At 45.8% G+C, this 22,277-nt stretch overlaps 1 protein-coding gene across 1 annotated transcript in view; it reads right to left on the bottom strand.

The window, feature by feature from the left end:
• Window positions 1–21,743, bottom strand: part of NME4 (NME/NM23 nucleoside diphosphate kinase 4) — a 148,497-nt gene extending 126,754 nt beyond the window's left edge. Inside the window, exon 1 of the mRNA XM_069646884.1 lies at window positions 21,431–21,743. Within this exon, the coding sequence (XP_069502985.1) occupies window positions 21,431–21,566 (136 nt within the window). The 5' untranslated portion in view covers window positions 21,567–21,743. The remainder of the gene's footprint in view (window positions 1–21,430) is intronic.
• Between the last annotated feature and the right edge of the window lie 534 nt (window positions 21,744–22,277).

Below are 22,277 nucleotides of genomic sequence, written 5' to 3'. Positions count from 1 at the left end.
CTCATGTACAAGTGGAACGCGCCCTGGCGACTCCCAACTTCCTGACTGCAGTGGTCTTTGGCCGAATTCCCGTGCCTTCCCCCACGATGAATGTGGTACTCGTGACGTACAAGGCCTGGAAGACCCTAGCCCATTAACTCGGGGTGCAAACAAGGTACTCTCCACTCTTACCAGCCAAGTTCATTCCTGGAATCCCCCTAACTTCAGAAACTGTCTTTCACCAGTGGGCCGACAAGCTGCACATACAATCCTTAGGGGACCTTTTTACTGAGGAGGGCTTCCTAACCCCAGACCAAGCGAAAATGAAAGGGGGCAACACTGCACTGGACGTATTCCTCTATTTTCGGACTCGATACACTCTGCAGACCCTTCTGCCGGACTTCCCGTGTCAACCGCCAACCTGGCAATTGCTGCATGACGTTATTCAGGCACGAGGTGAAGGCAGACTGGCATCGCAAATTTACAAAGCACTAATCCCGAGTGCGACCCCCGCCAATACAGGGGCAAAGACCAGATGGGAAAAGGCACTAAACAGTCATTTCAGAGGAGGATTGGGGCTACATCCTGAATCAGACTCAGAAGATTGCACTCAATTCACGTCTCAAACTCATCCACTTTAATTTCCTCCACCAAACCTATTACACACCTGAAAAAATCAACAAACATCACCCTGACACGCAAGCGGAGTGCAAGAGGTGCGGATTATTATCCGCAAACTTTGTCCATCTGTCCTGGGAGTGCCCTGAAGTGGCTCCCTTTTGGAACCGAGTGTTGGACACGACAACGGCGATTGTAGGAGAAGCAATACATCCGAGACAAACAGCAGGGTTGCTAGGTATGACGAGGCTGCTATCCGCCCCATCAAAGAAGTTGACTGGTATTCTGCTGACACCTGCCCGTAGGAGAGTCGCTATGGCATGGGGCCGGGGTCCCCCTCCATCCTACGCAGCCTGTAAGGACTTACTCTACTACCAAGATGTAGAATCAGATTTTATAAAGCTCCTTCCCCAACACGCACGCCCACCCGACATATGGGGCCCACTGACAATATTCTTGATGAACGAAGCGGAGGCCTTTTCAGTTGGTACATCGGAGACCGGCGGCACACCTTTGAGGCAATCTCAGTCCTGACCAAATTTTCCTCTAGTCACGGACCAGGAGTGAGAGGAGGATTCCCCTCGATAACATTGTTTGGGTGTAACGGGTGAGGGAGGCGGGTTGGGGGGGGAGGGAAGAGTTTGGTTGGGAGGGCTCAAAGCGGCGGCGCAAAGTTAAAGTTCACCCTAATGTGGGTGTGTTTTTGTATGGTGTGTTAAATTCCAAAAATAAAGTTTAAAAAAAGAAATCTATTCCTGGAGCAAAGGTTTTCAGAACAGCCAAAATGAGAAAATAAAATGCCATCACATTATCTGGAGCTCGGGTATTCTTAAGAACAGGGAACTGAATTGATACAATACCAATAACTGGAAACAGGAAAGTGTTGCTGCATTGGAGACTGGGGAAGACCTATACCAGTGCCATGCAAACGACCTCTGACTGAGAACGGGAGCTTGCAATCACAACTTCAGACTGGATACAAGGAGAAAGCAAGTCAGGCCTCGGGCTTGAAAGGGGTGCAGTAATCAAGAACAAAGTGGAGCAGGTCAGCCAAAGGGTCAGGCCCGGATTCAGAGGAATAAGGGTCCGGGTAAAACTGCAGTTGCTGGAACACTGAGCTAAGGAATCAGGGCTTGTAAAAGCACCCTGCTCATAGGCGACACCAACCAGCAATGGGCCTATCTGCAAACACTTATACACCACTAATCGAGCAAGATCTTGGCATGGTGTGAGGGAAGGCAAGGCTGCAAAGAAACGGGTTATGGAATGGCTTTATCTCTGTAATCAGTGAATTATTCTGAGAAGTAGTAAGAGTTCTGCACAGTGCAGAGCCCATGATCCAAGATTTCATGAAAGAGGATCACGATCGACCATATCTGGCTCTGCAAGAGCCGAATTATTCCAGATTTAAAACTGGAGGTTTTCGATTTGGCACTGGGATACTTGAATGATTCAGGAGGAATGATAATGCGAGGAATTAAAATATCCGTGCGGTGGGTGCGCGCTCATTTTAAAATTTGAATGATGGTAGATCAACCTCTGGAAAAAGTGTGGGGCTAATCCAAACACTTTCCTATGCTCACCGCACAACATGCACGTAGACCCGTGAACTCAGTCTGGCCAGAGCCTACAGGCACAGTTTTCCCCCCGTGCCCCATCATTTGGTTGGGATATGAGAGGAACACACGATGCATCTGCATCTCCATAAGGGAGGGGAGTTGAGGGGTGGGGGAGGGGGGTTTGGGGGCCAAACCTTCCCCCTGCAATGGCCAACCTGATTATCTATCAAAGGCTCCATGGATCCGCCCTGTCTTTTGTAGGGCCCTATAGCTGGTGGCAACAATTTGCATACTAATAAGATTAATTAAAACAGGCTGACATGGGGGCTGGCTGCAGAGGCTAACAAAGGAGACAGGAAACCCCCCACCCCCCAACCCCAACAACCTTTCATATGCACTGAGTCAACCTGAAGCCAGCTACCACCCTCAGTATCGATAGTGACCAGTCATGTCTGAGACTGCGCGTTTACAGTAGTTCTCCACAAGGGAACCCATTCATAAAAAGGTACAAGTGTGGTTTGCCGGAGCCATAAAGTCTGGTCTTGCTGCAGATTCAAGGGAGACCTGCCACTTTAATCAGGATCCACAGGGAGCTCAATTAACCAGAGGGACCCTTTGATGCACAACAGACAGGAAGATAGGTGGGACAACATGTTTTCACCCCTTTACCTTTCCTGTTGCAAAGCACTCCGATTCCGATCACGAGCATACAGGATATTGTTGGTATTATTTCTTTATTTATATAGCGAACCAGGCCCATGGGCATCTGGGCACATTTGAGGTTACACACAGAAAAACAAACATACAGAAAAGTATTAACATAAGATATTACAGGCACATCAAAGGTACAAATAAGTAATTACACGACTGAGGCAGTTACAGTGCAGGTATCGGTTAATGCTTCAGTGGAAATGCAGAGGTAAGTTATGTACATCTTGGTCAATTAGCCATGATTTAGATTTACTCTTGAAGGCTTAGAAGGAAGGTTCTTGTCTGAGCGATAGGGGCATAGATTGCCAGAGTTTTGCGGCAAGAACCGGGAAACTAGCCCCTCCTGACTTCTGAAGTTTAAATCTGGGTATAGATAAGCAGTGAGTTTGGGCTTTTCTTTGTGGTCTGCTAAATGTTTGCCTTGAGAATCGAGTGGCAATGTAAGGAGGTGCATTGTTAGTCGAGCATTTGTGAGTGAGGGCCAGGGATTTGAGGGCAACTCTTTGAGAAACAGAGAGCCAGCGCAGGTTACGTCGGGTGTCCGATATGTTGGTTCCTGGGGAAGTTCATCACGGCCCTGATGCTTACTAAAGTTACAGTGGCTTGGAATAAGATAGAGGGTGTTACAGTAGTCTAGCTTAGACACGATTAGTGCTCTAGCGAGAATAATGCAGTTAGATGTGTTGATGAAAGGTCGACAAGCGGTAATCAGTTTGCATGTGTACGCGGATGCTGAAACCACAGCATTAGTTTGTCTCAAGAGGGATAAGGCAGAGTCAAGGTAAATACCTAATGTTTTAGTATAATTCAAAACCTTGATGGTGCCATCAATGACAAAGGATTTGAATGAGTGATCTAGTCTGCCAAGTCGATGAGTGGATCCCAGGATGAGGAGCTCGGTCTTGTCATCATTAAGACAAAGTTCATGTTGGGCCATCCAGGCCTGAATGACCAAGTACACCTCGTTAAACGCTTTGGTGTCTGCTGCAAGGTCTCCCAATATAGGGATGAGTATCTTGGTGTCATCTGCATAATTAGTGTAAATGACCCCCAGATAATCAAGGATATTGAAGAGAGGTTTAGTAAACACATTGTAGAGCGTGGGAGAGACACATGACCCTTGTGGGACTCCACACAGTACTGGCAAAGGTGGAGCTGAGGTTGAAGGGGAAAAGACCCTCATGGATCGATTGGCCAGGAAGGATCTGATCCAAGTGGAAGCGTTGTCTGAGAAGTGGGCTGCCATTTTGAGATGTCGACATAGAATTTGGTGATTCACCAAGTCGAAGGTGGCGAGAGATCGAGAGCGATTTTGCCCTTATCTTTCAGGTCATATATTTGCATCTTTAGGTCTAGCAGGGCCGATTCCGTCCTGTGCTTAGGGCGAAAGCCCGATTGTCTAAGGCCGACGAGGTTATTACGTTCCAGGTATGCCTGAATCTGTAAGTAGGCCGCATGGTCAAGAATTTTTAGCAAAAACAGCACCCTTGTGATTGGCCTGTAATTGGTTGCTATGCTTGGGTCAAGGGTGGGTTTTTTCAGGAGGGGGATGACCCATGGGTCTTTCAAGTTGTCAGGCAGAATGCCCGAGCTAAATGAGCCGTTTATCAGTGATGTGATGAAAGGGGCTAATTCATGGGAGGCCTCCTTTATGATGGGAGCGGGACAAGTGTCACCCTGGCAGTTTGAGGGTTTGGGGTTGTTGATGTACTCTGCCTCGATGATAGTGAAGGGCGAGAAGCTGAATGGTTTGAAAGTGTGAGAGGTCTGATTAGTTTTATTAAGGAGCGAGTTAAGATGAGAGTTGGATTTGAGACTGTCTTTTTTTGCATTTATTTTGGCCGGAGTGTCATTTTGTCGAGGAGTGCTTTTTGAATGTTTGAGCACCATGTGCTATCTTTGCTACAATTGTCAGGGGGAGTAGTAGGGGTTTCAAGTTCTTTGAGGATCTTGAAAAGTTCTTGTGTTGGATTTGGCTTGAAGGATACGTTTGTTATAGGTCTCATTCTCAACTATATAGAGATGGCCTCTATATAGTTGAGGGACGCTATGAGAAAGCTGTCCTTGTTAGAGTCAGAGGGGTGACTTTTCAAACGGGCTTCGGAGTTTCTTTTTTTCTTTGCGTAGGATCCTCAGATGTGGTGTTAACCACGAGTTTAGGTGGGCGAGTGGTTTGGCTTTCCTGGTTTTAATAGGGGCAATGGCATCCAGTGCTTTGAGGATGCTGTTATAGGTATCAAGAAGGACTGTAGGGTCTGAGCAAGATTGTAGTACCTTGTTCAGAGTGGGTATGATGTGAGGAAGAAGGTTGTCTCTAGTTATGCATCTTGTTTCTAGTACTAGTGGGTGGTGCCATATTAGGACTAGGGCGTTGGTAGATGTTAAAGGTGATGGTGTGGTGGTCAGACCAGGCACACAGTGAGTTTATTACTGAGGAAATGTTGCAGTAAAGATCTGCTAAACAGTCGAGAGTGCTACCCTTGTTATGAGTAGGTTCGCAAATGCGGTCGGTGAAGCATGAAGATGTGAGTGAATCAGCAATTTCTAAGGCGTTAGTGTCATTAGGGTCGAGTAGGCCCAAGTTAAGGTCACCTAGTAGAATGATTTGTGAGTTACTTTTGGTTTTATCTGCAAGTAAAGATGTGATGTCATTTGCAAAAGTAGTGATAGGCCCTGGTGGCCTGTAGATGAGGTGCAAGGTAACTGTTTGATTATGCGAAATAGGGAGTTTAACCGACAGGAGTTCTGCCGATGGAATTTGTTGATTCGATGAGATTCTCATGCCGAGTGATTTCTTATGGATAAACGCAACACCACCACCTTTGGCCTTATTGGATATGCGGTCGCATCTGATAATGGTGTAGTCATTCGGGATGGCAAGTGAGGTGGGGTCCTGACGCGGCATGTAGCCAGGTCTCAGTGATAGCTAGGAAATCTAGGTCTTGAGACGTTATGAAGTCCGCTATATCAAGTGCTTGAGTCGAGAGGGAGCTGGCATTGATAAGGGCACCCTTGATGGGGGATATTTTGGAGGCGTGATGTAAGTTAGTGGCTTGGGACTCTTGAGTAGGTGTGTAATGAGGTGGAGATGGTACTGCAGTGCGTGGTCCTAAGTGTGGGTAATTAGTTCTGCCGGACAGAGCAAATGCGTAGTGGTGAGCGTGACGGGCAAATCTGGAGCCCAATCTTGAGTTTCTAATGTGAAGAGCACATGGTTGATTGGGAGTAGGTTTGACAGCAAAGTGCTCGAGGCAAAGAGCAGGCGCATTCAGGTAAGGATTAAAGAGTGATGTAGGTTGCAAGCATATGGAATTGGGGCTGTGCTGTGGGTCAGAGAACAGACAGGGAGGTGACTGAGGTAGCTGAGATAGTGGCGATGTAGAGTTGATGTGCCGAACAGAGTCCAACATGGTCATGTTGAAGTGCTTAGTACCGAGGTGCAGTGGCGGCGTGAAGCAGCTAGCATATGTCTATGATAAGAGTAGTATGGTGGGGCGCAGGAATGGTAGGCTTAGCCTATACCAATACCTGTGGTCCATTTGACTTTAAAAGATGGCAGATCTAAAGCCTTCATCAGAAGCAGAAGCAACTCATCATTGGACCCTGGCTGAAGATACAGTCTGCCTTACATCTTCCGCCAGTGAAGAAGGTCAGGACCTCCAAGAGGGAAGCAAGATCCCTCCCCTAAATATCTTCCAGGGAAAAGAGGGCGATACCGAATCCCGAGGACCCTCCAGCAGCTCCACAGCCGGTACCCAGCCAGCACACAGCGTGCCCGCCTAGATTCTGCAGAAAGCTTCATTAGGTGGGAAGGGTCCGAGAGTCTCTGAACCAAACCAAGGCAGCTGCCTTCAACACTTCAGCTTTTGGCTGTCTGCCTTAAAGGACACAAGCCCACTAAGGATGCTAGGAGAAATGCCTCGACCAGCATCTACCAATGTCTGCCGCAAAAGACATTTTCGAGCCAGTCTAGTTCCTCCAGTTGCAACCGAATGAAAGCTCACTGTTGTTACGCCGCAGTCACTTGAAGACCTCGGAGACACCTCAGCCAGTGCTTCAGAACCACCAACCAGCACGCAGACAAAGATTCCCGACCCCTGAGGCACCGTGTAGGCCAGCTTGCAGCCTCACTCTCCAAAATGGTTGCCGCCCGATACCCACAGCTGTCTCCTGAAGATGCAAAGTGCCCTGAAACCGACTCGACCCTGCCGAGCACCAAGAACACCTACAAGCACAGGGTACATTGTGATTCTGTCATATTGTGAACATTTTATGACCCATTGCTCCCTTGGTGATGAAACCAAGCATCCTTGAACCATTGCGATTATTTACTATACCGGAATCCAGTGCCTCCATTTTCCTTCTTTGAAATGGTCCTCTGCATTCCTTTACAAGGTGGGTTGCATTTCATAGTGTTGCTAGAACTGTCTGCTGTGATAATAAAGTAGATATTTTTATACGACTAACTGCACAGTCTCTTTAATCATTTGGTAATAATTGTATTTTCACTTTGTTGCAAATAATCAGCGATCCACAACCTTTCAGAAAAGAGCCTGCTGTTCAGTCCACGTTACCAAAATTGCACAAGGAGATTTATATTTTGCTTGTGTTTGCAATCTGTTCGGATCCCTTCTGGTGTACTAGGGGTGTGGGGCTGTTCGATGGTTTAGAAATGGATATTAATCTCCGGACCACTGGTGCCTCAGAAGTTGATTCATCACACAAACCAGCTGATGACTGGTCCCTGCAGAAAGGAATATTTCAGCCAAAACGTGGCGGCAGTTATCCCCCCCCTCCCCCCAACTGCCGCAGCAAAGGTGACCAACCTATTACAACACTGAAATGGTGATCGCCAATTAGCACTGCAGATGACATCCCTTAGGGTGGATTTGCTCGATTCACTCCTCAAAGACCATCCTCACAAGAATGGACAAGGGCAAAAGCGGTGGGAATCTTATTCCTGAAGGAAGCCAAACAAGCACATTATTGCGAAGTTACCTTTTAAACATGTTGGACAGGGAGGATAGCTATGGAAGCAAGACCACGCCGAGCAGCACGGGTTCGAATACCAGTCACAGGCTCAGAGGGATTAAGAGTGTTATAAGAACCCAATTCCATTTTAATCAGCTCTACAAAAATATATGCAGTTTCTTTTTCCCCAAACCGAGAACTCGCTTGTCCGTCCAGAATAGACATGATTTGTACCCGAAACGTGGTAGTTACTGCCTGTGGTTTGTACAGGGCTTGATGTGCTTTAAACAGATTCTAATCCAAATAGGGAAAGATAAAAAGGTGCGCTCCTTATGAGAACATTGTGTCGTGTGCTTTTGGAGAACTGGCATTTATGCCAGGGGGTGAGTGACTTGCATGTCTGATTAGTAGTTGCAACCAGAAATATTAACCCTGCAAGAGGTTTGGGGAATTTGTTTTTTCTTTCAGTTTTAATCAGTTGGGCGCCCCGATGCCCACAGGCTTTCGGCACCTTTCAAATAAATAAATCATTGTGGTGCCCGTATTAAGATCACACACACAGTGAGATCACCGGATCTATTGCCTGCCATGTGCATTGTGCTATGATCGGTAAAGTTAAGAAACACTTACTGGATTGAATCAAGTACGATCAGCTCTTTCATGGGCAGGGCACTGGTCAGTACAACACATTTTTCCAGAAATAGTTCAATGGAATTTAAGATACACGAGTGAATATACATTTTGGGTAAGAGTTCACATTGTCCCAATATGTGCTAATACACCGCTTTCCACAATGCACGCCCTCCCCTTCCACGTTCTGTCAGTGCAGCATTTCAGTGGATGTGACCCCGCAGTTCAGGCTGAACTGGTTTTTCCAGGGTTGGGACAAAAGCGCATCTGCCCGTTTCTCCCCTTTGAATGGAAAATGCGGCTAAGTATGGCCTGGGGGTTGCCTAGAGCAATGCCCGAGGTTAGGATTCATTCAACACCTTCCATAGAACTAGAGCAGTTTCCTGCGGGTGCATGGCCTCGTTCAGCAGCGATAAGCCAGGTCAGGTTTTGCATTCCCGCCCTCTACAAGCATCACGACCCGGAATCCCAAACCCTCTCACGCTTTGGATGACTAAGGGACGACCCCGACACCCAGCAAAGACTAGTCCCTCCCACCCCCCACTACATTTCAGTGCGCCCAGACTTCACCTACTACCCCAATGGCAAGGAGAGTCCGTTCTGCAACTATTTTTCGGCAATACAAACGTTTTTAAAAAGCATACAGTGACAAAGGGCAGAATGCAGTTTCGAAATGATGGGAGGGCCTCAGCAGTGCAAAAAGCAAGTACCGAAGGGGGACATAGGCAACACTAACGCGTGCTAGAGGATAATGCATAGGCATATGCAGTGGGGCGTAAAGGCTTCCAACATGAAATTAGGAGGTGCAGTGTGGTGCGCCAGTTCATGACAAAGTTGGAAGTTTACGTGTAGTGTGACATCTACCAATTTGAAAACGCGCAGGAGGATACGGATATGAAAGCCACTGGCTGATATTTTTACTTGGCCTTCATTTAGTTGAAAGTTAACAAGTGTTATTTGTAGCCTCAGTTGAGTCTATCTGCCAAAACTCACTGAACCCGAGGTGCAGATTTCCACTAATGTCAGTCCTGTACCATCAGGTACCTCTTGGTAGACATTTTTTGTGCCCTCAACTTTTGCCCAAACCAATTGCCCCCACCCATTCAGTGGTTTACCTTTCAGGACGCAATCAATCGGGTTCATTTTCCCCTGTCTTAAGCACATTTAAAAGGTCGAGAAAAGATCGCAAAAAGGTGCTACAAGCCTCATTTAGGAATTGTTCATAAAGGATAGGACCCAACTAGTTCTTGCGCCGGGAGGCAAGTCATTATCTCAAATAAGGAGATCAGTCATGACCTGGATCAATTGCCACGCTCAGTGATGCACATGACATGTAAGCAACTGAACCCTTTTCGCAAAATATGCACATTTTGAATTGTACCCATCTTTGCCATAAAGCGTGACATTCTGACTCCACTATTTCACATGGGGAAGTTTTTAATGGGAATGAGGATCCAAGCCCTTTGAATCATACTGGCTTATGTGCCCGTGGTGAAAGCAACTGCTAATGGCATGGGAGTGTCCAACACAAGATCTGGATCACGCTGATGCATTTGCTCCTCATATGCAGTCGACTACACACTCCACGATTTAACGTGAAATCGTCACTTGTACATAGGCTGCAGAGGAATATTAGATGGTGCATGGAAGCAAAGATTGCTGCATAGAAACCTTGGCAAGCCAATTGGTGAATGTACTGAACAGTGGTGGCAAGGGCAGGACCGCTGTGTGGGTGGATAGGATAACCTCCAATGTATACGACAATCTGATCCGAGCAGAACATAGCTCTGGCGGTACCGATGTATGTGCAGATTGATCTTGTGGAGGCGAGGAGCAGTTGAGGTGGTGACTTGCATCAGTGTGCAGATTCTGTATATAGCACTAAGGCACATTATCAGTAAGAACAATGAAAGGAAAAAGTGATGACCATGTCTGGCAGAAGACACATTCATTGTGAAAATATAATCTAGGGGGTGTAGTCTTCCACCTGCCTGTAAACTCATGGCGAACAATGGAAAATAAGTGCCTTGAGGAAAGGTATACCAGTCGCCTCTATGGCCTTCCCAATTATGCTTTTTCACTGCTCTGCAAAGTCCTCAACTTTGCCTTCCATACAATCTTTAACCTTCCCCACTCCACTTCCACCTCCCCCACCCCGCCCATAGTCAGTTAGGCTGGTTATCTATGAGACAGGGGCAAAGTATAAACTCATTTGTATCATCTTGAAAACGATACACAGACATGCCAAATCTATCCGCCTATCTCACTCCCTCCAAACATCCGCAGCTCACCTCCTTGCCACGTCTTGTGCCCCTTGCGCTACCTCTTGTTTCTGCTCTTACTCCCTTACTACGGCAGGATTTTCCTCTCCCTCAGCAATACTCAGACTCCATCACTATTTATATCCAACCTCACCTCCATTCTGAAACCAACTTTCATAATATTCTACGCCATTAAACTCGTAGTGTCCCAAGTATTTCCAGATTTTCTCAAGGAAATGCCCTGGAACTGGGCCCACATGATCACGGTAATCACTGTGCACTCAAGTGGTTTGATTGCATGCATGAAGAATGCAGGGGCCCTCTTAGCACAGAGCTCCTGGGCTGCATAGGGGCCTATCATTCGACTCCTCATCACAACATTGGCTGGACACTTGGAAACCTAGGCTGGTGCATGCATTGTAACCAAAATGTGTGTCCATGTTGACTGATACTCTAGTGTGAGCGAAGGATGGTTTCGATTAAATGAATGCAAGTGAGGCAAGAAAGGGGTGGAAGGCAATCAGGTGAAGAGTACATTTTTATTACAACTGCAGAACAGCAGTACAAACAGCATTATGGGGACTAAAGCAGCTGGGGCGTGCTCTCAAAATAATTCCAAATACTTTCTGCCCACCAATAAAAGGGGGCAAAAGAGTGACAGCATTTTGTTGGCAGGTGGCCAGCAAGAGCTTGGCAAAGTGAGCAGCGAGTCCAATTTGGAAAATCAATGTTATGTCTAGATCATTAATGGAAGGCGAAGGTAGATCACTGTTTCCACGTGGACGTTACTGAATGGTCAAAAGGGTGTGTTGGAAATGCTCCTTGAAAACCTATCAATGAAGAAGGGATGGGAGAGGGAGGGCTAAAGTATTGAAAATCAAAGCCATGGTGCAGTGAGTTATTGCACCCATTGCCTCTATGCACTACTTGATTTGATTTTTGATCTTTTTACATTTATAAAGCGCACCAAACGAAGTGAACCGTATATCGGCGCAGATGACACAACTAAAGGTAGATTAAAAAAATAGAGAAAGATCCCAGATGAAATAGGACCATCTACCTAAAAAGGAAAGTCTTCAGTGCCTGGCAAAATTGAAGTGAGCTTATAGTTCTTAGTGATAGCGGCAGAGAATTCCACAACCTGGGACTAAAGACGGAGAATCTTCTGTCACCTCTGGTTATGAAAACCGAGTGAGGGATAGTAAGGAGATGTCCGTCACAATATCGCAGTTGTCTCATAGGTTGATATGGCTGTATTAGCTCTTGTAAATACAGGGGAGCAATGCCATTAACACATTTATAGACAATGCAAGCTGTCTTGAATTTGATACGATCATCGACTGATAGCCAATGTAGCTTCTGGCAAAAAGGTGAAACATGATCAGTTTTCCTCAACCTAAATATTAGTCTGATGGCCGCATTTTGTGCCCTCTGAAGCGGTTTGGTAGGATTACCCAACAATTGACTATTGCAATAGTCTAAGTGGGCACTAGTTAAAGCTCCTACCACAGATGCATGATCTTTGGTTGGTATATAGGGGAGTGCTTGACGTAGCATTCGGAGGACAAAATGTACTGCTTTAGTCTTGGCTCCCACCTGAGCTTCACAGCCCAGGTCTTCTTGCCACATACAACCCAGATTTTTTACTTTGGATACAAATTTAAGACTCTTGCCCAAGAGTAATAGAATAGGCAGCTTCTTGGCTGCTGGCAACCGGTTTTTAGGTCCAAATAGAATTAATTCAGTTTTAGCAGCATTGAGTTGCAAATAATTCTTGGACATCCAGCTGCCTATTTCTTCCAGGCAAAGCCCTAGTTTGTTAAACGCCTCCTGAAATTTGCCGATTCGTATGAAGATCTGGGTGTCATCGGCATATGAATGAAAATTCAGCCCATAGCGTCTCAGAATTTCAAGTAATGGCCGAATATACAAATTGAACAACAGTGGGGACAGGGAGGATCCCTGTGGAACCCCACAGTTCAAGCAAATAAGGTCCGACAGGAACTCCCCCATTCTCACCCCCTGTTGACGGTTGGTCAGAAAGGACCTAAACCATTTCAATGCTAAATCAGATACTCTTCCTACCTCCTGTAGTTGTTCCAGGAGGATTTGATGATTTACTGTATCAAAGGCTGCGGATAAGTCTAAAATAACCAGGAGGGCAAGCTCCCCTTGGTCCGCAGTCTTTAGCAATTCATCCTGTACTACTAGCAGGGCTTGTAAGATGATGCAACTCACATGAATCACGTTCAGACACTTGTTTTGCTCTTCCTGATGTGTTCACTTCAAAATGATGTGCGGGGGTACAAGTGATTTGTACATTTGTTAATGTGAACACATCTGTGCCCGTTTTGAAATACTTGGGTGGCTGTGGGGCAGGTGCATCTGTTGAAGCATATATTTGTGGGATGCATTGACCCATTCTGCTATACTATGCGGCAAAAACTGCGTTTCAACACACACAAAGATGGCTGCAACACCTGCCACCCATGGTGCATGTATGATGGAATAGAGCACATGCTGCAGAAAAAGTGCCCGTGGGCTCCATGACAAGCAAACAGAGTGCAGAGGGAAAAACAGCGCTTTCGAGTGAAACTCCACCAAAATTCGCCTGTAAATGGCATTTACTTTGCTGCTAAAACTCCAAAATGCCTGTACACAACACTTCCCAACACTCAAAATCTTGCTTAGGGCTAAAATTCATTTAACCTAAGGATGCACTGGGAATGTACAAAGTCCTGAAAGGTTAAGAGCAAAACATTTTTCAAAAAAACTGGATTGCCTGTGAATGACGGTTCCTGTCAAATGGGCTCTCCTGGTGAAACTTCAAAGTTATTTAAAGTAAAAGTTTGCCGGATTAGCAAATATAAAAGGATTGTTGCTGAAAGAAACACAGATTCAGTAGTTTTTGATCCCGTAGGTTAAAATCAAAGAAAGTAATTTATCTATGTCATTTGATGCAACAAGTTTGTTTTCTGTTGGATTTTAAGTCAAGAAAGCAAGAATAAATTAGCCTGGCTGGGCTGCAAAAGAGGGCATTCCTCTCAGCAGATACTCACTGACATATGAGAATTGTGAGGTAGGACAGACTTGTCTGCAGCCAGAGACTGAACAATGGCAGATTCTCCAGGCCGGGAAATGGACGTGTGAAGAGGTCGTAAACTTGGCTTGCAGAAGGTTCCCAAAGGTGGGGGCTACTCCTTGAGCTCCAGGGAGAGACAAAAGGCGGATCATTTGTTGCTAAGAACATGTAATGAACAATTTTTCGAGACTCATAACTTATCAGAAATGGTGAAAAATATTAAAAGGGCAGATTTAGTCTAAATTTTGCCACTACATTTCAAAATGTGGTGGAACTGTGTAGCATATTCTGAACAAGAATGGCGATATGTGATTTTATGGGAACAGTATTTATGCTGCAATTGTTAAACTTTATACACACATCCCTACGGTAAACACATTTGTGGAAATTTTGAGAAAGGCTGGAAATTGTTTTCATGAAGAAATTGACAAAATTCTGCAAAAAGGCGAAACAAGATCCCACAGCGGCGGGATTTTGATGAACAGATACTACATAAAATATGGAATCCTTGTATGTAATTTTCATAGAGGTTACAAATGTATAAATGTATTTAGGACAAAATTTGATTTTGATACTAGTGGCGAGGCGTGGTTTCTAAGGACTGTAAAAGCCAAACCATAAATCCATCCTTGATCCAATCGCTCAGATGCAAGGCAGAGATGAGGCTCTGATCGAATCCCAATCCACAGGGGTGAGTTTAGCTAAGCTGGTCCATACACCCATTTTTGTGAAGTCATTTGAAAGGATAAATAGAGACAATTGACAACACAGACACTCACTCTTCTGATTCCAGTGAAGCACTCTGATCCAGCATTCAACATTCTTCCAGATCCCGATGCCAAGGACCAGGCCAAGCAGTAGCTGAACCATTTTCAGTTAGGCCTCAATCCTCAAAATAATTCTTACAATGCAGTGAAGCGCTGTGGTGTAGGAGAGCATCCTGAAACTATCTGGCTTGCTACCATAAAGGCTTGCCCGATGAACTCGCAATCCCGCTGATCAGAAATATCCAGAAACAAAAAGGGGCAGATCCTGTGCAGTTCTGGCGACTGGCCTAGCTGATCCTAGCTGATCCTGTCCCGTGCCTGATGTGCTGTCTTTCCTTGATAGACCCAATCCATTGACGAGAATCTTGACTGGCCTAAAATCTTAAATCCCAGTGGATTGTGAGTTAATTAATAGGACGCTAGAGAACTATTGTATACCTTGCATTATCTTGTCCCACCTATATTTCTGAACTATCCTTTCTATAAAGACCAGTAACAGTGTCAAAAATCTTTAGTGCTATCTTATTCTGTCTAGTTGTTAAAGCGCCATTTTCATAGTCATCTTTATTTGTGCAACTCTGATCCATAAATCCCACTTTGAGTGTTTGGACTGGTGCCGCCGGGGGAAGGTGATGAGGATGTTACTGAAGTCATGAATCGGTCTCAGAGCTTACTTCGTCCCGACTTGGTTGCCTAGCCTGAACACTCTAGCCTTGAATGAAAGCATAAGCCATATTTTCTGATTCTAAACGGAAGTCCTTGTTCAAATTCGTGTCTTTATTTTCGAAAAACACCTCTCACTAAAACCTAAAACTCCCACAGTTTTTAGGATGGAAGAGAAATTTCAACGCCCACTTGTACCCAACATCCTCTGCTACATCTACAACTCAAAATCGCATTGCGAAACAGTGCGATTGACCTGTTCTATCAATCGCATAGGTAAAAGTTTGCCGCAAATTGACATTTGGAAAAGTTTTACAAGTGTGAATGCTTGCATCTGTTCAAAGCGGCTCCTGTAGGAATTTATAATAATTTAAGCATTTTGAACATATTTTGTGTTTTTGCTCAACCAATTTCAAAGCCATTCTGATAAGTGATAAGTAAAATCCGTTTTTCTCTTGAGTTTAAGGTGGGGGGGGAGGTGGGAGTGATATTCTGTTTGGTCTGCATTATTCCTGAATACCTACTCTCTCCTCATATCTATTTAAATTGCCTATTGGTGGTTTGATAGGTGTTGCAAGGGGAACCCCTAACCATAGTGCTATCTGTTCCAAACCAACTCTGAAGTATTATTTTCTTTGCTGCATTCTTTTTGTGTTCATTACTTCATTCCTAGTGCATTAAAGATATTATTCATTTTTCCCGTCACCCCATTGGTTTTTGTTGTTACCTATTAAAGATATATTGTGATTTTAAACTCTAAATAAACAAATTACCTTTACAGCTAGCCTGATTCCTGGTTCAGTTTAACCTGGGGGGTATTTTGAGGAGGGTGTGATATGAGTGGTATATCACAGGAGGGTGTGATAGGAGTGGTATATCATTCAGAATATTGAACATAGATGAAAATAAATAAGGGTTTCATTTGCACACTACATGCTGGACAAGACTTGGGTGTGTACCTGATTGAAATCACTCATAGTGCACAGAATTGTTCACGAACTGTGCATTTAACACGTTAGTACTTTATAAGTCGATCGATTGTTCAGTATTTTTGTTAGTCCTTGGTCAGCCCCTGCTTGTCCCAAAGTAGGAACTGCCTTCACCGCTGACAGACCCGTTTGCCCCAGTGGTAATTAACAGTACAGTTCAACAGCTATACATCATTTACACTAGAACGAGTTGATAAAAATCAATGGGGTTTTAGAAACCAGTTAGCTGCTATGCAGAAAATTTCACTTGCATACTGGAACTGGTTAATGACTTCAGGTTGGGGTGATTCTATTGATAAGTACAATTGTCCTACTTTTCACTCCTTGACATACAGCCAAAGTTCCACAATATTTTCTATGGCACAGCTGGGCATAGTATAAACCATTTTAACTGGAAATCTGATCAGTGTGAGGTGGTAGTCATTTGCTCTCGCTACGTCCAATAGAATCAAAGCCACTGAAAAGCCATAAGATTAAAGTGACCAGCTGGGGCCACAATACCAAAGTGCATGTTCCCGGAGCCAAGAAGACCATTCTACTCAAGAAGAAAGCCTGTACTAAGAAAGGAAACTGACAGTCCTACCCAGGCATATATATGGACAGTCCCAGGCATGTATGGTGCAAATAAGTGTAAATGACTGGTCATCGTCAAATACCACTGACGCAGGAGAGAAGATCACTTTCTTCCATACACACATTAGTCCATCGCTACCGCAGGACAAAGTCTGGGCAATCTGTGGCTGTAGTGTTCCAAAGAGTAAGGAGCCACAGCCTTCAAGGGATTTCACTCACCTTTGCATACAAGGACGGCATCCTAGTTTACAGTAGTCAGGACCATGATTATCTGTTACATGCTGCACTATGTACATTGAAGGCCAGGATGTGGACCATAAAAGCCAACAAATGCAAGTTTAGGGTGCGAAGTAGAATACATGGGTTATCCGATAGCTGGCAAAAGGTACCCAGAGAGGAAACTATGAAGGGCATTAAGGACGTTCCAATGCCCAAATAGAAAGGATGAGGTGTACCCTTTCCTTGGTGTGACTCAGTTCTTCAGTAGGTGTAAAAAAAAAAAACTGCATCACTCAGCCACCAGCTCAAAAAGACCAAATGTGTATGGTGTGCTCAATGATATGTGGCGAGAATGATAAAGGATAGAATTTGTAAAGCTCCCAATTTGGGAGAGAAAGATCCAGGGAAGGCAGTCATCACCAATGGGAAGCCTCTAGATGGCATACTTTCTGAAAACACTATGTTGAAGGGTCATTTGCCATGCATAGAGGTCTGTGACTGAAGCAGAATCTAGCTACTCGGTCAAAGTTGCTTGCGGCCGTGTGAGAAGCGGAATGCTTTAGGTGGCTCAATTAGGGGAAGCACTTTATCAGCAACATGAGCCACAAGCCTTTAGTTGAAGTACCTACCGTTTAAAAAGTATGTCCAGGGCGACATAAAATATCATAGATACGAGACTACAAAACAAAGACTTACCGATTATCCGCCCCAAGAGTGTGCGCAAACATTAGGAATAGACATCCTGGGTACACACTAGGGCTAGGAACATCACCATTAGACAAACCGTCTTTGGTGGTGTAACGACCAACTACATGTTTGGCCAGGATATCACTTGTAACAAGAAATGAATGCCAACATACCAAAATATCCAAAAAATGGCTCAGCACTGGGAGGGAAAACCCTCAGCAGTTAAAGTTGGGGGCGGCAACCAATAGGGTGGCCATTGACCCCCCTTTTTCCTCCTCTAGAGATGCCTATGACGCCACCTACTGCCTTCTATGAGTCCTTCCAAGCGTCAGTAAAAACAAAATACAAACAAAATATGCTTTGAAAAAGATTGCCATAAAGAAAAAAAAGCGCCCAGTAAGAAATGGTCTACTTTGGAAATATAAAACACTAGCTGGGATACCCGGCACTGCCAGTGTCCTGATCGAGTGGTGTCTCATGTGCCCTGGAAGGTGTTGCTCTTGTGCTCATGTCAGCAAGTCTTGCTTCAGTTTGCTCTGGCATCTCATTTGCCCTGGAAAAAGTTGCTCTTGTCCCCAGGTCGGCAGGTTGTGCTTTTTGTTGTGGTGTTTCAGAAGTTCTTGATATTGATTTTCGCTTTGCATCAGATGGCCCTCTTCCCGCTCCCCCACCTGCAAGGCTAAAAACCTCAGGGTCATCTTAGACTCCACCCTCTCCTTCTCTCCTCACATCTCTGACGTCTCTAAGAAGTCACACTACCAGCTGCACCTCCTTAGAGGTATTCTTCCTTTCCTCTCCTTCCCCCAGAAGCTCACTGTCTCCAGAGCCCTGGTTCTCTCTAGGCTGAACTACTGTAACAGCCTCTATCTAAAACTCCCTGCCTCTAGTCTGTGCCCTCCGCAACTTATCCAAAACAGGACTGCGAGACTTGTCCTTGACCTGAAGCCCAGGGATCATCTCTCTCCAGGACTGAAATCTCTGCACTGGCTCCCAGTGGCTGCCAGGATCAAGTTGAAAACCCTCTGGATTGTCCACAAGGCCTGGGGCCGCAATAACTTCAACTCTGTCTTCCTAAATATCTTCCTTCTCGAGCTCTTCGCTCATCCGCCTCCAACTCCCTCAGGGTCAGTCACTTCTCCAAGCAACGAGTTGGTGGTAGATATCTGTCGTCGGCAGGGGCCTCCCTCTGGTATAGCCTTCCTATCTCCCTTAAACTCAAGGAGAACCATCTCTGGTTCTGGAAGCACCTCAAAACCTTTGTCTTTGCTTCTGCTTTCTCTCCCCCTCTCCCCTGCTGAATTCCTGGCTGATACTGCACTGGTTACCTGGCCACCCTCTGATCTCGGGCCCAGGCCCCGCCAGTTGCACACTTGCACTGCCTCCCTGGCAACCCTTGCACCTGGGGACTGTTTTCTGTATCTCTACAGTCCCCCTACCAGCACTTTGTCTGCACTTACCTTGCAGTTGGCACCACCTGGCCGTTTACCATCTTATTATTCAACTATCCCATGTACCACAATTTCCCCTCTCCCTTCCCCCTCGCACTTTTACCTTTCCCCTTCCCATGCACTTGCGCAATCTGAATGACACTTGGCCTAGTAAGATCGTTGTTGGTCTTCCCCTATTCCCCCTCCCTTGCCTCGTTGCGCCTTGAAACACTTGTGTATAGGCACGTTATAAATGCCACATCATAGCATCATAGCTAGTGACGTTTGTTTTTTGTGCGCCATGTTTCAGTCACTCAATGGCTTCATCACATTTGAGAAAATATCAAAGAAAGATTGATTGTGCTCTCTTCTCGTAAATTAACTTAAACTGTAACCTTGCCATTTCCCATATTTGGAGTGGGGTGATAAAAAAAGTAATTGTTTTTTTAATTCCTTTTAAAAATGCTTTGATACGATAAGGCATTTTTAATGCGCCCAAACAAGTGTTTCAAGGTGCGACAAGGCAAGGGAGGGGGAACAGAAGACAGACAACGATCTTACTAGACCAGGTGAAATGGACAGTACAATATAAAAACATTAAATAAAAAGTGACATCAGATGTCAAGTGATGGTAGGGGCCTAGAGACAGTCCCCTAGTGCAAGGGCTGCTAGGGGGCAGTGCAGGTGTGCAGATGACGGGGGAGGGGACCTGGGCCCGAGATCAGAGGGTTGCAAGGTAACCAGTGCAGTTTCAGACAGGAGATCAGAACAGGAGGGGAGGAGAGAAAGCAGAAGCAAAGAGGAAGGTCTTAAGGTGCTTCCGGAACCGGAGATGGTTCCTCAAGTTTCAGAGAGGCAGGGAGGTTGATCCAGAGGGAGGCCCCAGCAGAAGAAAGATCTACCACCAACTCGTTGCTTGGTGAAGTGAATGGCCCCAAGGGAGTTGGAGGCGGATGGGCGGAAATCTTGAGAATTAAAGATATTTAGGAAGACACTGTACTGCCCGTATTGAACAGTATGCAGTAGTAATACATTTGAAAGGAATAAACAATATATGGAACGTTTTGCTTAGATACCAAATTTTGCCTCCTACTGTAGTGAATTGGGGTGAGCATCAGTAAATGAGGGTGTCTACGGAGTGGATTTTTTGCATCTAAACAAACTACAATCTTACCCCAGACAAATGAGCAATCCCACGCAACATCTGGTAACCGTGGGTTCAACGGTGCCGGACAGACAAACATACATACAACTTTATATATAAAGATACACGCGGCCAACTTTTTTTTCGGCATAATAAAAAAAACTACAACCATCGCGTGCTTTCAAAGATTCTTTACGCATTGGATTATATCGTATGCCACAACCTTACTATGTGCGCCTCAGAGCAAAATGATCATTAAAGCATCAGCCACGGTAAGGAACGCGAGAGTGTAAATTAGACGCGGGTTGCTTAGAATTATGTAGTTGCACAGGGCGGGTCCAAACACTGGCGAGCCCGACCCATCCGGTGACAGGCAGCACTCCCTGGGACTTGCAAGTGATGTGGCAGCTTCTGCCCACGTGCTCTCCGTGGGCGAGGGAAAGGCTCAGGGGTCGGCAGAGAGGGGGAGAAGAGGGGACACCCCGTCTGTAGATAACACAAAACCCTGTCTCCACGTTACAGGAAAGGCAGTGGAAGGAGGCGGGGGGGTTGGGTTCTTTCCAGAAGACGTCAAACTACATCCCCCCCCGAACAACAGACATAGCTCAGCAGACACGGGCAACCGAAGCTAAAAAGCACGTGTCATAATAGGTCTTCCCCGCGATGTAACTGCCCCCACGCAGGCTGCCTTTGGTGTGGGATCTAAAGGCTCAATTAAATGAGCGTTCACTGGGGAAGAAGGGGTTGAAGGTGGAGTTAGCCTCATTTACAAAAAAAAAAAAACTCGCGTTTTTTTTTTTTACGAGCGTAGCGGTCTATTGACAGAATTCTATTGTGCATAGCCCCTGAATAGCACTGCGCAGCATAATGCATCATTAACCAGCCAAATGGTAACTTACTAAAGAGGCGTCCAGGCTCTGAATGTCTCAAGAACTATGAGGCAGTCCAATGGGGGCGGGGGGACTCCGAACTTAAAAGAGGGGGAGGCGGGTTTTCCGCTGCAAGCTTCTTCTTGCGGGTGTTAACATTTGCGGTATCTACAGTTTTTTCCTAGGTAGGTAAAAAGCGACTTTTTTATTTATTTCTGTGGAGTATTCGGTTGTTTGCCGCAGCTAAAACTTTCAAGCGACCCCCTCGCCTTGGCACTCACCGCTGCTGTAGTCCCTGCACCAGGCAGCCCTCCTGGCTGCTGCTGCCGGCAGCAGCCTCTCCTCTCCGGACGCGGCCCGGCTCAGACTTCCCCGGAGGCTCCGCAACAGCCCGCGCGGGAGGAAGTAAGCCACCATGGCCCGCTCTGCTCAGGGATTCCTCCTCTACCCTCTCCGGAGGGAGGAAGCTTCGCGCCGGTCCTCTAGCTTAACTTAAAGCTGCACACAACTCCCGCCCGAGGCCCACCGGTGCACGCCCACTCTGGGGCCCGCCGTCCCACCCACCACGGCCTGGCCGCCGGCTCCTTCCATCCTTCGCCAAGGATAGGGGTTTGCCGGTTTTTGTTTTCTTCTCCACTTTAGTTCATATGCATTGTGAAGTACAATGTCCATAAAACATTTTCCGTATTTGCTGCTCGAAGTTCAAAGCCGCCCTGGCTCCCACATGACATACAGAATTTTTTTTGGACGTTTGCACAGCGGTTCTGTAAAAACAACTTGCAGCATCTTCTTTGAAGGATTCTGTGCGGGCGGTGTGCTCTGTGGATGTGACATGTATCTTTTAAAGATAAAAGCCCTTTACTTTTCACGATGTTATCCACATTTGTTCTCGATTTATCATGGATGGCGTGTAGGATCACGCATGGTAAAGACAACGTAACTGACATAAACTAAGCCTCCTTCACCAATCAGGAACACCAGAAGGTAAGTAGTTTACATGTAGGTTTTATTCTCTTAGTACGTAGAGAAAGCACTGGGACATCCATCTGGTCCAGTATCTTAGGTCCCACTGCCATCAGTAGAATGTTGCAAACCTACACCAACATTCCACCTAGAGTCCCAGTGACA

This window comes from Ambystoma mexicanum, chromosome 2q (genome assembly GCF_040938575.1).
Source record: "Ambystoma mexicanum isolate Mex_15411 chromosome 2q, UKY_AmexF1_1, whole genome shotgun sequence".
NCBI lineage: Eukaryota > Metazoa > Chordata > Amphibia > Caudata > Ambystomatidae > Ambystoma > Ambystoma mexicanum.
The sequence above is the reverse complement of the archived record's forward strand: the minus strand, read 5'-3'. Positions and strand labels throughout refer to the sequence as shown.